This window comes from Zychaea mexicana, assembly GCF_025766255.1.
Source record: "Zychaea mexicana strain RSA 1403 chromosome Unknown BDB00scaffold_130, whole genome shotgun sequence".
Classification (NCBI taxonomy): domain Eukaryota; kingdom Fungi; phylum Mucoromycota; class Mucoromycetes; order Mucorales; family Lichtheimiaceae; genus Zychaea; species Zychaea mexicana.
The window spans coordinates 76314-91990 of record NW_026516793.1 but is presented as its reverse complement, the minus strand read 5'-3'; the positions used below and the strand labels follow the sequence as shown (position 1 = coordinate 91990).

Genomic DNA, 15677 nt, shown 5'->3' with positions numbered 1-15677 from the left:
ATACATTTTCTCAATCTATATGTACCATTGGTATACCAGCCACCAATGACACCTCAACTGCAAAATTTATCACCGCATTCAACGCTACCATCTGCCGCATCTTCATCGCATCAAAATCATTTCAGGAAGCCGCCTAGGTCATGCACGTGTCAATAATGTTTTAAAGTGGGTTGCAAGGGTAGCCAGAACGCGGAATTATGTGAAACCAATCCAAAGCAAAGCACTGCAAAAAAGTGCTGTGTATAAGAATAAAGCCATTTTTGTGTGTTTTTTCGTAATATATTAGAATTATGGTGCCCACAGGCAATAACTACGTGGATGAGCTGAAAAGCTCCAATCCACACACATGGTCACAGAGTAGGATGGGTTCAACGATCATCCCTTGTTTGATAAATGATCCCATCCACTCCCCATATATCCCTACTGCCATCGTTCCCATTAATTTAATATATCACCCTTCAATATTTCCTTTGGGATTCTGTCTTGATCGCATTTAGTAGTATTTTATTATCACGTTTTTCAGATATGAAAAGGCATCAATTAGTGGCCTGAAATAAAGAACACTTGAATATGGGAGCCGTTCTATTATATACACTTACCTTTAAGTTCAATTATCTTTCTCTCTCTCTATTCCCATCTTTTCTGTTATATCTCCCTGTATATTTTCAGTATTTACTGAGGAAACCTGGTCTGGCGTAAAATGATTACTTGCAGGCGCTCAATAGTACATCGTAAACAGGTTAGATAAGATCTTGGGGCATTGGGACAACTCTCTGTATACGCTGCTGTACTTAGGATTTTCGCTTTAAAAGAGCTATATAAGCATACTGTTTTCAACTTCAATAAAAGCCGGCTATTTACCTATATCCAACATCTTGCCTTTTTTGGCCAGTACATCCTTGACACGTTTAACATCTGTCTGATCCATTAGAAAAACAGCATCAGTAAGCTCTCGTTGGAGCATTCGTCGAATTTCATGTGCCTTGGGCACAGAGATGCGTTTCAAAGCATGCCATACGTCTTGAACTACTCTTGAGCTTAGGGCTGTGACCATATCTGTAGCGGCACTATTAGTCGTAGCAGCATATTCTTGACTACGCCTCATAGAATTCATCACAGGCACTAATTGGCTTTCTAAATAGTCCCCCGAGTAGTTTGATCGATCGAGTTTGCAGCGATGGTAGCTTGTTCGTTTGTGATATCTGCGGCTGATGGCTGGTTTCCAGGGTCACCTCCGGATTTACAATTTACTTATATTGCCACTAATATAAGAGCTGCCTCATGGCTCTTCCCGATATTACTCCCGAACCGCCCGTGCGTGATACGGGCACCAACCAACCATCCTCAATTTACACCTCCCCACCAACCGTATTGACATGGGCCCACATTGCCCAACCCAAACGAGTGTCGCTAGTCCACGCTCAGCGTCAACAAAGCACTAGTGAAGAAAAGAAAGTGTGCTACTTCTCCAGTGTTTGGCGGGTAGGACGATCCCCAGGTAGTGTTATGCTCGACATCAGCCCTGTACCTGGTACAGTTGACGACGCCGTCGATATACTGATGAAGATTTATCCCATCAATAATGGCATCCTGACACATCGTGAAGGACAACGTGTAGTTGCTGAAATTAATCTGCAAACTGAAGAGCAACGGACCTGTGCCATTGAAACAGGCATCGAGTTCACTTCAACGATTACGATCCGTGCAACTCCCGCTTTAGAGAAGAATGCAAAGATCAAAAAGCTTCGTCTCACCAATCTGCTACTACTCAGACAAGAAGATATGAAGCGTGGCTTACGTGAAACGTATCGTCCATACGGTGACATTTTAGATGTTGGTATTAACCGCGACCTATGAACGAAAGCGTACATGGGCAACGGTTTCGCTGTTTCGACACACAGCCACGCCACAACCAACAGCTACTCACCCTTGATCATCACATCCCTGGTGCGGCGACAGGGATGATTTGATCTATGCTCATTTTGATCAAATGCCACTTCACTGCTCGCGCTGCCATGAACCGGGCCATACTATTGAAGACTGCCCGCGTTTCTGACGTAACCAGAAAGGATTTTTTAAATGTGGTGGTAAGAACCACTATGCTTCGAACTGCCCCACCGTGCGAAACAGTGACGACTGGACACCGGGCGGCAACAAAACAAGCCGTCGCAAGACTGGTCACAAGCGTGACCCAGCCCCATCCCATTAAAAGAACTGCTGAAATCAAAACATGCGCCCGAACAAGGCAAGCCTGTGCAACCGACCAATCGGTTTAGTCTTCTGGAAAACTTGGACACTGAAACCAATCAAACAACCGGCGAGAACAACAATACGAAAATGATCGCGGATAGCTCCCCAGCTTTTATGCGACGCGGATATATTGAACAAGCACTTGACGAAATCGTCATCGAGTTTGCAGACTATCAGACTGATAGACCGATGATCCCAGCTGAAGAGCAAGAACTAGCAATACAGGTTAATCTGCCCAAGAACTGGATAGATAGCATGGAGCTCTCTGACACTGCAAAAGAGATCCTACAAGATGCCGATTTTCCAGCTGACCTGAAACAGATCCTGTATGTCCGCCTCTAACGGCAACGCGATATCAGTCTACAAGAATATGACCAAAACTTATTATCGGAAAACAGCTCGGGCTCTTCTTTAGACCCCGAGCCCAAGTGTACGTCCACCGGGAGACATGATGAGCAAGAACAATGAGAGTAACCATCACACACCTACTCATCAATAATCTTAATATGATTTTAAAAAACAACAATATATCGATCGCATCTATTAATTGCAATGGACTGCTTAACCACAACAAACTCAATCTTATTCGGCACCTCAAACAACAACAACCACACATCATAACAATGCAAGAAACACATATCTCCACAACGGGGTTTAATTCTTAAATTGTAAAATAAAATAGGTTTTGTTGATTAAACAGATATATTAGTTTAAAAAAAATTTATATATTTAAATACATTTATTTTAATTTTTTTAAAGTTTTTGTCTTTTTTAAATTTTTTTAAAAAAGTTTTTAATTTATATATAATTTTTTAATTCTTATAAACATGTTTAATTCTTTAAAAGAGTTATATCCTTTAATGTTTAAATTTAAAACTTATGGTGGCGGAACAGTAGTGAGCATATCCCCTCTCTACCCTAGGAATACTTGGACGACGGGTAGCTTGACAATGAGATTTAGAGTCGGGGGGGTGAAAGGAATAACTAAAATTAATTTACTGTTTACAGTAAAATTAATTGTTATGGATTGAACCTCAACATCGCAAGAAGAGAAATTCCACTGCTACTTCAATGCTACACAATCCTTTTTGACTTCGCATTGCGGCATCGTATCACTCAGCGCTGACATAAAACTCACACCACTCACAGTTCTTGACAATGATTGGCATCTCTTCGTTAAAATCGAGCACCAGCAACAACACTTTCAGCCGATTTATCTACTCACCATCTATGCACCTGCTACATCACCCACACAACGACGGCAATTCTTTACAACATTATACAACTCTGAAATTTTTCAGGAGCAACAACCCTACAGAGAAAGAATGATCATAACGGGAGACTTCAACTATAGTTGTCAACACTGAGGGTATCACCTCAACACGCCGGCAGCCTGGTTTACCATACTACAACACCACTTCACTAACTGCATCAACCCCGACCCACATAACAAACCACTACTGACCTTCCATCGCAGTGACTTTACTATGTCCACCATCGACTATATATATGCCTCTTCATCTGTATCTCATACGGTGAAGTCTAGGGAAGTGTCCTATGTTGCCAAATCATGGTCCGATCATGCTTTATTATTTGCAACTTTTGATATGGGTTCATCTACCACAGGAAAGGGCTACTGGCGAGGCAATCCTTTGATCCTCACTTTTAAAGACTTTCGTCACCAACTTGCAACAGCAATCACGCGCTTCTTCGAACGCATCGACAGCAACTCAATGCCTCAACACCAATGGGAGGAACTGAAACGTCTCCTAAAACAGTAAATGCAACATTATTGCCAGCAACACATCAACAAAACTACAGCCTATCTCAGTCAATTGCAATCTAAACGCAATCGGTTTATACGGTCGAACCCAACTCCAGCGGCTCGCGCTTGGCACTTGCCAATTATCAAAAAACAGATATCAGCAGTACAATAAGAAGTGTGCGATACTCTAGCACTACGTATAGGAGAACGCTGGCGTGAGCACAGTGAAAAATCAGCCGGCTACCTCAAATGCACCATCCAACAACGCTCTTCACAAGCCACGATTAGTAGTCTACAGCACCCGTATACCGGCACTATATGCATAGCAACAGATGCTATGCAGGAAGCTGCAACCGCCTTCTACCGTGATCTATACACACCAGCACCAATAGACGACAGCGCCATGACACAGTTACATACCAGCATTCCAAGCTCTATACGACTGAATGATACCACCAAAGACAGCCTCGTCAAACCATTTACGATCAAAGAACTCCAACAAGGGACTAAAAGAGCGCCAAAACAGAGCAGGTGGGTACTGGATTACCTTATTAGTTATAAATTAATATTTGTTTTATTAAAGAACTATTAATTTTTTATATCTAAATTGAATTTTATAATATAAATAAAAAATTGGAGTAAATAGATTATACAGCATTAATTACAGAGGAAGTAAATACCATTATTACTAAATATTAGACATTTCTTGAATGGAATTAGCCTATTGTGCATAATAAATTCAAACATAGAATACAAATAAAACATATTAAATTTATTGAAAAAATTAAAGATATATTATTAAAAAAATTTAGTTATACAGCTGTATTTTTTTTCTTAGTTGTACTATACACAAGTAAAGAGTATCCAGCTCCTTATTTTGAATTAGAAAATGGCTTATTTTTATTATATCATTTAGTTTCTGGTATTTCCAGAGATGAAATTAAAAAATATTTACCTCAAAGTACATTTTATACATTTTATAAAAAATTTTGGATGAATGAAGAGAATTATAAAAGAATTAATAAAATAGTAAATGATTCATTAATGTATATGTTTTCAAATATAAAATTACGTGTTTTGTCTACAAGAAAATATAATCCAGATTTATTTAAATATATAACACTTATTTTAGATGGTCATGATTCACGAATTAATTATACAGATACAGATTTAGATAGATCACGTTTATATTCATATAAATTTAAAAAGAATGGTGTACGCATACAATTTGCAGCTGATATTAATGATATGATAATTTTCATATCAAAAAGTGAATTCTGTGTAGATAGTTCTGATGGTAGCATGTCTTTAAATATGAAACTTTATAATAAAATGAATCAAAATGATACTTTAGCTGTTGATGGTGGATATACTTTGTTCATAACACAATTTACTGAACTTACTACAGAGAAAGGATATAATTTTAGTAATGATAACTTTAAATTCGTAAAAATATAAATGAAAATTTAACTATTACTGAAGAACATTTTAATAATATATTTGGAAGCTTTAGAAGTAAAATCGAAAACTCAATTTTCTGAAATTGGAAATAAATTTTATGATTTTGATAGTAATAAATCAATTGTAAAGATGGATAATATTAAATATTATAATCTTCAGTTCTGTGTTGCCTATTTATTAAAAAATATTACAAAGTTTGTAGAAGTGTTTAATATACCTATTTTACCACATCATAAAATATGGCATAGTCCTTAATTGACATAGTTGTTAGTAATAATAAATAAAATAAGGATAAGCTTGATAGAATGGTACAACTACAAAATAATTTATTAAATATGACATTATCAAATAATAATGAAATGGTTATAGATAATAATAATAGTGAATCAGATGATTTAGAAAATAGTGAAAATGATAATGGTATTCCTAATTTTAATGAACGTACTAGAAAAAGAAGAAGAAATGTAAAAGGAAAACATGTGCAACTGTATCATATGAAATAGAAAGTATTATTGGACATAAAAAAGAAAAGAATGCATATTTATTTCAGGTAAAATGGGTTGGATATAGTAATAATGATAATAGTTAGTTATCTATTGATATGTTTAACCAAAAAGAATTATTAAATGCATATATTGAAAGGCATAGTCTAGGCATACTATATTAAGAACATAATATATATTAAAATTATATAAAAAATTTATGGAAGAATATTATTAAAGCATAAGAATAAAGGATTACCAATAGTAATTTTTATAGGTTTTCTTTTTTTTAAATTTTTTCTCTGTTTTTTTTTCAGGTTCTATATACAGCTCTTTTATCTCTATATTTTTAACACTATCATTAACTACTAATAGCTTTTTTTTAGAATATGTAGCTTACTATATTGACAGCAACGAAAATCCTTTTTACCATTAGGTAAATTTGTCTTGATTTTCTTCCCATAAAACTATCCATTATGTTTTCCTTTTTTAAATTTATGGCTACAAAAACCATGATTCATAGATAAATCTAAGAAATGATCATTTGAAAAAAGAGATTTTATTTTATTTTTTAAATTTTTTTTGAATTTTTTGAATTATATTTTCTCTAACAAAATGATTGAATTCTGAATCAATAAATGTATCAATTTCGTTACATAAATTGATTTTAAGATAAATGTGGTTGATAGGAAGATATTCATTTAACGCAACCATTTTCTTTTTCTTTTGAATGATTTATTTTTATATAAAAATAAAATTCAATTTTATAAAAAAAAGTAATTAAGTTTGAAATTTATTTATTAGCAAGTACTAATGGTGATAACTCTGCAACATTATTACATTTAGATTATTTATATATTCTGATTTCATTATTGATAGGTTTATTTTTTATTTAAGATAAAATTTAATTTGTAACCATTTTAAATTTTTGTTACTAATAAAAAATTTGTTACCAATAGTTTTTATATAAAAACAGTTGATAATGCATTTGCGCCCAGCCCAGGAACGGACGGGTTGCCTTACGGCATCTGGAGACTGGTATTTAACCACCCTACGGCACAAGATTTGATATATCGTGTTTATGATGATGCACTGAATCTTGCTACTTACCTACCTTTCTGGACAGAGACTTGTGTACGATTGTTACCAAAGAAGGGGGACTTAACTTCTCTTAAAAATTGGCGCCCAATTAGCCTGATCAATTATGACGCCAAGATCTTTACACGCCTCCTCAACAAACATATCGTCACAGCAGCAGCCACGATCATCAACCCACAACAAACATGTCCCATGCCAAACCATTTCATTGCCGAAAATGGGTTAGTTGCTCGCCTGATCATAGAACACGGCAAAGAAAATGACTCACCAGTAATTGGTCTCCTCTTGGATCAAGAAAAAGCGTATAATCGCATTCATCCACAATACTTACGGGCAACCCTGCAACTCTTAGGTTTCCCTGAACCAATCATACACAGCATCAGCTCACTTTTCTTCAACACGCGAATCAAGATCAACATCAACAGCCACCTCAGCTCAGCAATCCCACAACAACGTGGTCTTCAGCAAGGGGATCCGCTATCACTGGTGCTCTTTAATCTGGCTTTGTTACCTCTCCTCCGGGCATTACAAACAGACGACGCATACCAGGGGTATCAATTTACATCAGGAACTGCATCAATTCCGAACCTACAGCCCATCAAAACCTTGGCTTATGCTGATGATATTCTTGTCTTTCTACAAAATACACAAGATCTCTGCAGAGTAGTATATCACATGGAGAAGTATCAGTAAGCTTCCAACGCTAAATTTAATAAGGCAAAAACCCAAGCCATATCTCTCAGTGGATCCCCGCACCCCAAGTAGAACACCAGGCTACAGCAAAATGGTATACCACTATGCCATGATCGCACTAAGACCGATGCCGTCGTGTACCTTGGGTATCCACTTTCATCTTCACGCTCACAACTACAAACCTTCCTGGATCGACTACTGGTGTCTATTAAAAATCATTGCAACATACATCTGGAACGAGGCCTATCTGTACGTGGCAGAGCGACAGTTCTGAACACACTCATTCTATCAAAGCTATGGCATATCCTCCGTGTCATTGGCGCACCCATTTCTGGATTCCATCAAAAGCTTAAAAGCACCATCAGCAATTTTGTTATGCATCGCATGTTCCCTCGGGTATCCTATGAAACGCTTTGCCTACCAAGACATCGAGGAGGGATTGGGCTTTTGGACCCCATTCGCCAACAAAATGCCCTCCAGCTACGGTGGATACAACCGATGCTGGAGAAACATGGTATGTTCCCTCAACACATTCTTTGCCTGATACAGCAGATACTGGCAATACACAAATTTTATGTAGATCACCGGCTACTTCTGTTCTCCCCAGACAGCCGCAAACAAAACAAGTACGAATCAGCCTCTCCTGTTACCTTGGTGCTATAGGCCATTGACGCACTGGACCTTTCCTGGGATGATATCCACACTCTCACCCCAGCAACAGCACTACAGATACCATTATCAGTGATCATTCGACCGTCACCAACGAACCTACCACTGAAAAGGCCGGGATTCAAGAAGTGTGCTGTAAACGATTTCTTCATATTTGATGATACCCTAGGTCATCTACATCTTAGGGATCGTCACAAAGGCGAGTTTATTAAACACCCCACACTCTTAAATCAGCTTCGAAACGACATTACTCAATTCAGATCCTTTCTGCGCCCTTTCTTTGCTCGCCTATGTCTTCCTAGGGACCATCCAACTGGAGGCCACAGTGGTGATCCAGGCGACATTACCTTCCAGCCACTAGCCCTCGCCATCAAGCACTATTAGGGCATCAAGACTTGGCAAACCAAAAAATACCAAAAATACTTGGCACCCACAGCCACAGGCACTACCATCCACGCGAAAAACTGGATACAGTTTTGGGCCACACCAATGGACCACGCTGCCCGCAACATTCTTTACCACATATACCATTCTACAATCCTAACAGCAGAAAGACTCTTCAACATTAACCAATCTTTTATGCCTTCGGCCTTATGCCGGATCTGCCAATCTCACACTGACACTTTACCTCACTTTCTAATACTCTGCCCCAAAAAATATGAAGTCTGACAACATGTATGGAATCATCTATGCCACCGGGACCCCCGGCCCTCCGCGTTCCTTCATTTTATCACTACTGGCGATCCCCCATACTCTTCCTTCACACACAAACAGCTTCTTTCTATTATTGCTTATACCTTATTAGCCTTATGGAGAGGTCATTGGGACCTCATTTTCAATAGCTCCCCTTTTCTTTCAGCTAAAATTGCGTCGATCGCAATCAATGCCATTCAGAAATATGTCTTTTAATCCATACATATGTAATGATTTCTTCCTTTTACAACTCCGAGGCCGCTGTTCTTCCCTCTAATTTTGTACGGCTTACAGCAATAAATTTATCTTCTGAGGTTTAAACCTCCATAAAAAAAATGGCTCCCCCCCACAATTCAAATTTCTTCTCAAAGTCAGAGAGTCGATGGCGTTGGTGGAGCGCGCTATAAAGAAAATTTTAGGAGAAAGAACAGTGTCTCCTCTTAATTTTGGCCAATACAGCAGTATAAAAAGCACGACGATAATTGACTGATTGGAGTGAAAGCAATTAAGGCACAGTACTAATACTTTGCTTATTTCTATGAATGGCCAAAAGTAGTGCAGTAAAAGGCAGTAGAATTGAGGGGCGTTGCAATGAGTGAGTTTCTGTTCCTTTCTCTGTAGAGCTGCCAATTGCGACATGCCATAAGGTCTTTGACGATTTCACGTACAAACAATTGAAGAATGCACAGTTTAATCCACATGGACCTTCAGCAGCAGATTTAGTAGCAGCATAATGGAAAAGAGAACAGTGCCTACAGGTACGTCGTATTGCAGAGGAGACAGTTGCAAACGCGGCTTTTTTTTTTGGCTTTGTCTGTTTTTTGACACAGCACAGCTAACAAGAACGCTACGCCATTTCGAATATCTTTTTTCATTTAGAATTGCCTGAACGATTGATGGAAGGATTGAGGGAAACGACTACTAATTGCAACGGCCTTGTTGAAGCAAGGATAAGGGTAATATTGACGGGTTTATATTGCTCACTTTTCGTGTGCTATTATGGCTTTTTTTGCGACTACTGTTTGGCCATTACTATGCTACTATAGGGCTGCTTCATTCCACACACTGAGCGATTTCTACATGGCATAATAACTGGGCAGAATGGGACCAACGCGATCAACAGCACAGCATGTAAAGTACGACTGTTTCAAGATGAGCAGCTGTGGGTGAAGTTGTTCTGCCTCCTCCACCAAACTCGTTGCTGATCTCTAGACTCCATTGTTACCACAGTAAACATTCAACTGCCAATGACAAACGCCGTTGCCATTGCCGCTCATAACGCGACTCTAGTGGAAACTACTCCTGCGACTCAGGCTTGCCGTCAGTCTTTTCCTCAAAGCATCCACACCTAGTCATTATTTCACACAGAAGCTAGAAATCGCGGTTGGATGGAACATGGCATAATTATGGACGTAAGTCAAAGCACAGTACTGTGGAACATGGTTATAAATAGTAGAAGAGCTGGGTTATATGTAGAGCATATCTTGCAGTCGGTACAGTGGGTCTCAGCCCCGAGTCCCCAGCCAGTGGCGGACTTCATTTAAATATGCTATTTCCAAATAAAGATGAGAAATCGCGTGTGAGTGCGGAAAGCTGAGCATTACTGCGCTGAAAAGTAATTCAAACGATAAATAAGGCATAAAGAAGCCCTTTTTATAGTAGAACTAATATTCTACAAATACAGCATTTATGAAGAGATAACAATGAATATAATATCTATACTCATGCTAATATTTTGAAGCTACGTGAGATATGGCTGTTTGCATGGTTCGACACCAACTGGGCTGAACTAGGCTGAACTGGGCTGAATTGGGCTGAAGCATGAATTACACTTATTGACAAAGCGATACTTCTTGAAGAGAAAACGCGAAGCCAAGCCTCCTCTTCAAAGATGCACAAACGTGTAAACTGAGAAGGCTGAGCACAGTACAGTATATAAGACGGTCATTCTGTGGAACACATTGTGTTATTTTTCCGTCATCTTTATATTCTTGTATTTTTCCTTGAAAAACCATCATGTTCCCAAATCACTCAACTGTACCCGCCACTGCATCATCTTCTTCTGTACCATTACGTGACGAGGCTCACTATGCCAACTTGAATTTGGAAATGCACAATGCGGTTATGCATACGCACGAACAATCTCAAGATCTTAGGCCCTCAAATACGAGACAAGCCTATGACCCTAAGGTTGCCGAATACCGTGAATGGTGCAAAGAAAAAGGTTTCCATCCCATGATATGGGATCAAGTAACAGGTGAAAAATTACATGAATTCCTCGTGCAAAAAGTAAGTTTATTCAGATTCTACATTAGTATTTGCTCTCGTCAAATATATTAGCTAGATCCTTATGTTAATATCATTCAAACTATATTATGATAACTCAGGTCCTCGGCAGAGCAAGTCGTGCCCCAGGAAACAAGCGATCAGCGGGCGAGGTCGCAAATGAAGAAGAAGCAATCCATCGTGTTGGCTATTCCACTGTCGAGCAATATGTCAACGCTATTATTAAACTGTACAAGGAACAAGTCGAATTTGGTACGAACACTGCCACCAACAATCCACGAACGAATGCAGTCAAGCAGCTTTTAAAAAACGCAAGAAAAATGGAAGTTCGAAAGCGACGCGATAACTATGAGGACCGTGCCGCAGGAACACTCTTGGACGGCTACTCGCCCCATCACGGAACTAGGAACGGTTGTCGATTACTGTTTTCGGAAGGACAGGAGTGAACACTACAGAAACACATTGATGCTACTGATTTCCCACTTTGCCTTGATGCGTGGCGAGCACGTCCGAGATCTAGAGTTGGCTGATGTCCAGACCATCCCTTTACAATGAGAAGGACCGACACCGGATATCGAGTGCCCTGCCTTAGTTCTCCTTTTGGATCACGGTAAAAAAAATCAGTTCGGCAACAGTCAGCATGGATCTGCTATTCGTAATGCAAATGTTGAAGTATGTCCTTGGATGGCATTGGGCATGTATCTCTTCTAACGTTGGCACGTCGAAGGCGAACGATTTCCGGACATGACTGAGCCCAAGACTTGGTATGATATCAAGCTATGCAAGTCCAAACCTAACGATTTGACCTCAGCGATCACCCCTGCTGCGCACTATAAGGCCATTGACAATGCTTTCAAGCATGCCGGTATTCGTAGCAAAGCCAAGACACACGCTAGACGAAAATCGGGTTCGAAAATGGCGGATATTGGAGGTGCTGGTGACTCGGATATCCGTCGAGCTGGTCGCTGGACAGGTGATTCCATGGAAGGATCATATCTGACAAACCTCCCTTGAAGATTGCTACGAACTATGGCTGATTTTTCTCCAGATGGTGGTCGCTTTTACCTCCCACGTGACATTGTGAAGCCTTCGCCAGAACTCTGCCGCAGAATCTTCCCTTGGATTGAACAATGGCAAGAAAGGATAGATCAGAACGAAGGCGATAGTACGATGGCGGCAGATGGATTTCTGAAGATGTTGCGTGTTTTGCGTGTCACATTTCTACATGATTCAGTTTTAATGCAACAACGCCATCCAGGTCTTTCCATTTGGAACGCTTCCATGTTCAATGATACACATTACTTGGAATTTAAAGGGTTAGTGATTTATAAAGCTGGTCGATATTGCTCGTGTTGCATTAAAGTATACTTATTGATTTGTTTACCTATCGTATCTAGAGCTGTGACAAGTGCTGTCAGCGAGGCGCCTAGACCCTAAGAGCTGACACTCCAAATGGCTATGCCCCATTTACATGATTCTGTCTGTACCATACATACTGATGTATCAGCGAAGATTGCTGCACTTACTTTGGCTGTTGAGCAACAATCCCAAGCTACTCAACAGTACTTATGGGATTTGACATCTAGGCAGATTCCTTTAACTATGCAACTCCACGCACACCAGCCGCCATATACATCTACTGGTCCTTCTCCTTCTGCTCCCACTGATGCATCTACTGCAGTTATCACAGGCCCTTCCACTGCAACACCGTTTTCTCCTGCACAGCAACAACTGGATACACCGCCAAACTACCGCATGAGCTGTGGCATCCATACCATCCACGACTTGTGGCGTGAATGGCATGAAGGTTTAGGTGGTGCCCCATCTGTAGGGAGCCTCGAGTTACGGTGGGGCACGCAATGGCGCAGGGATGATTCCAAGTTCGTCAACCGTCGCAAAATAAACATCCAAGGCATCAAGCGATATGCACAGGAGAAAGCCATCACCGAGGACGAGGCCAAGTACAGAATCGAATAAGAGAGAGTTAATCTAAACAACAAATCGTTGGATTGGATGAGCAAACACGTTGAAAAATGGATGGAAGCAGAACTATAGCACTTTTTCTATATATATTTAGTTGTCATATTTAATCACCATATCGCTATATTGATATTGGAAATAAAGAGATTAAAACGGTATTAAACGTATTGTAAAACCCGGAAAGAGACATTACTACATGCGATTTATAGTGATTTGTTTTTAAATGGAGAACCTTAAGTGTTAAATGTACTCGTCACTGACATCATTGAACATGTCATTTAGATCTTGACAGACAAGCAATACAGAATAAAGCAACCACCGCCAACTAACAGTTAGTGGGACCCCACAATCCAAAATATGTACATATTTGCTCCTCGACCAGGGGTATTATGCTCACATAAACGTGTATAAATTTAGGACCCACTGGTCCTGGTGAGACTTGGTGGGACCTCAGGTTGAGATAAGTTGGACTACTGGGTGAAACTGTATACGTATGATCGGGAGTATGATATCATGGTTGGTATGTGGAGAGAGAGTTTTACTTCATAAAAGTTGATGTTTTGTTTATGCCTATATGTTCTATGTGTTGCCATTATATAGAGTGTGTCCTATATCAAAAAGCGAGATATGTCTGTTCGTGTCACTATGATATTTAAATAAACAGTTGTACCTGAATTCTTTTTCTCTTTGGTAATTCTAAACGCTTTACTTTCCGATCTCGCATTCGCCATTCGCCATTAGCACTGACATGTCCACAAATACATCCGCCATTACTACCACCAACAGCGGCACTACTACTGCTGCTACTCTTAGCGAAGCAGTTATTTCTACCTTTAACTCTGCTGCGCGTCCTATCTCAAGCCACATCGATGAGTATGAAGAGATACTCGCGCAGTAACCCTATGCCACTGGTGAATCTTGGATATATCATTCCACCTATTACCCTGCTAAAGCAAAGGGTATGAATAATGAGCGAATGCTTAGAAATATGCCATTGATTTGGTGCTTATTATGATTCTTTATTTTATGCAACGCCATATAGAGCAAAAATTGGCACAAGCAGCTGCTGCTCAGGAAAACAGCGAGCCTATCAACAAAAGAAATAGGGCATCGAAAACATCAAGACAATCAGATACTTTTGCCATCGTAGAGATTATGCAAAACCACAGCAAGATGGCGATCTAGAAGGGCGTAATCCTGACGTTGACTCGGATGATGATTCTGATGAAGAGACCGATGATAACATCCGTCGTCGGCCAATCCAGAAAAAGTTTAAGCAAGTTGGATGCGGTGCTAAGCTTTCGATCAAGGTAGACGTTGAAGACCCAACAACTGCGCGATTCGAGTACAAAGGTCAGCATACTGGGCATAGACCTGGCACCGTTGAAGATGTTCAGTACCTTCCTGCATCTGACGAGCTCAAGGAAAAGATACTCGTCGAATTGCGTAAAGGGTACAACGTCCGTGAAATCCGCAGCCACTTACAACGCACGCTTGGGCATCTGGATGCAAACCAACGGGATTCCTACGTCAATTCTGTCGATGTTTATAATATATTCTATAAGTATCGACAGGAACACTATACCAAAGACACCGATGGCTTTGCATCAGTTGAAGAATGGTTGGCTTCCCTTGAAACACAGGGCTACAATGTTTGGATTGACACCAATGGAGCTGGTCAGCATCTTCTTTCTGCTCAACGGTTCACCTTTGGCTTCTTGGCTCCTTGGCAGAAAGCATTGTTGCTTAGCAGAAGTGGCGGCTTCATATGTCTGGATGCGACTCATGATGTGTCGCGATATGCAAATGGTGTTCTATACACGATAGTTATCCGCCATCCTCTTGCTGGTCGTGGCGTTCCTGTCACTTATCTCATAGCTGATGATAAGTCATCTCTCCCCCTTCTTGTTTGGTTCCATTTCCTTGCTTCTCTTGGTTTGAATCCTCAACGTATAACAATCGATCGTGATCTTGCTGAGGATAACGCGATTACCGAGGTATGGCCAACTTGCAGCATTCAACACTGCCTTTGGCACGTTATGCGTGCTTGGACAGAGAATGTCAAAGAAAAGGTGACTAGCGCGAGGGCCAAGAAGAATATTCGTGAACGTCTGGGTGCTCTTATGTATGAGCCAAACCAGGCGCGCTTCAGAGACCTACTGGAAGACTTTCTTGGTTACACTCGGCACAACCATCGCCTATTCCATGACTATTTTGACCAGTATTGGATCAGGGCCTTGAATGGAGTAGCTGTCGAACGTTGGGCCAGTTGTTATCAGCCAGAAATATACACCAACATG

The 15677-nt window shown here is 40.1% G+C and overlaps 2 protein-coding genes across 2 annotated transcripts; one reads left to right on the top strand and one right to left on the bottom strand.

Moving 5' to 3' along the window:
• Positions 1-116: 116 nt before the first annotated feature.
• Positions 117-1105, bottom strand: BDB00DRAFT_878267 (uncharacterized protein; the record flags this gene model as incomplete). The annotated part of the gene is made up of 2 exons (XM_053127714.1): positions 117-133; positions 862-1105. 2 exons carry the CDS (start codon positions 1103-1105, stop codon positions 117-119), a joined length of 261 nt encoding a protein of 86 aa, XP_052973950.1.
• A 2176-nt stretch (positions 1106-3281) lies between these two features.
• On the top strand, positions 3282-4031 carry BDB00DRAFT_774024 (uncharacterized protein; the record flags this gene model as incomplete). The annotated part of the gene is given in 2 exon segments (XM_053120129.1): positions 3282-3603; positions 3619-4031. Coding segments are annotated over 2 exon segments (735 nt in total), but the record flags the coding sequence as incomplete, so codon positions are not given.
• Positions 4032-15677: the final 11646 nt, after the last annotated feature.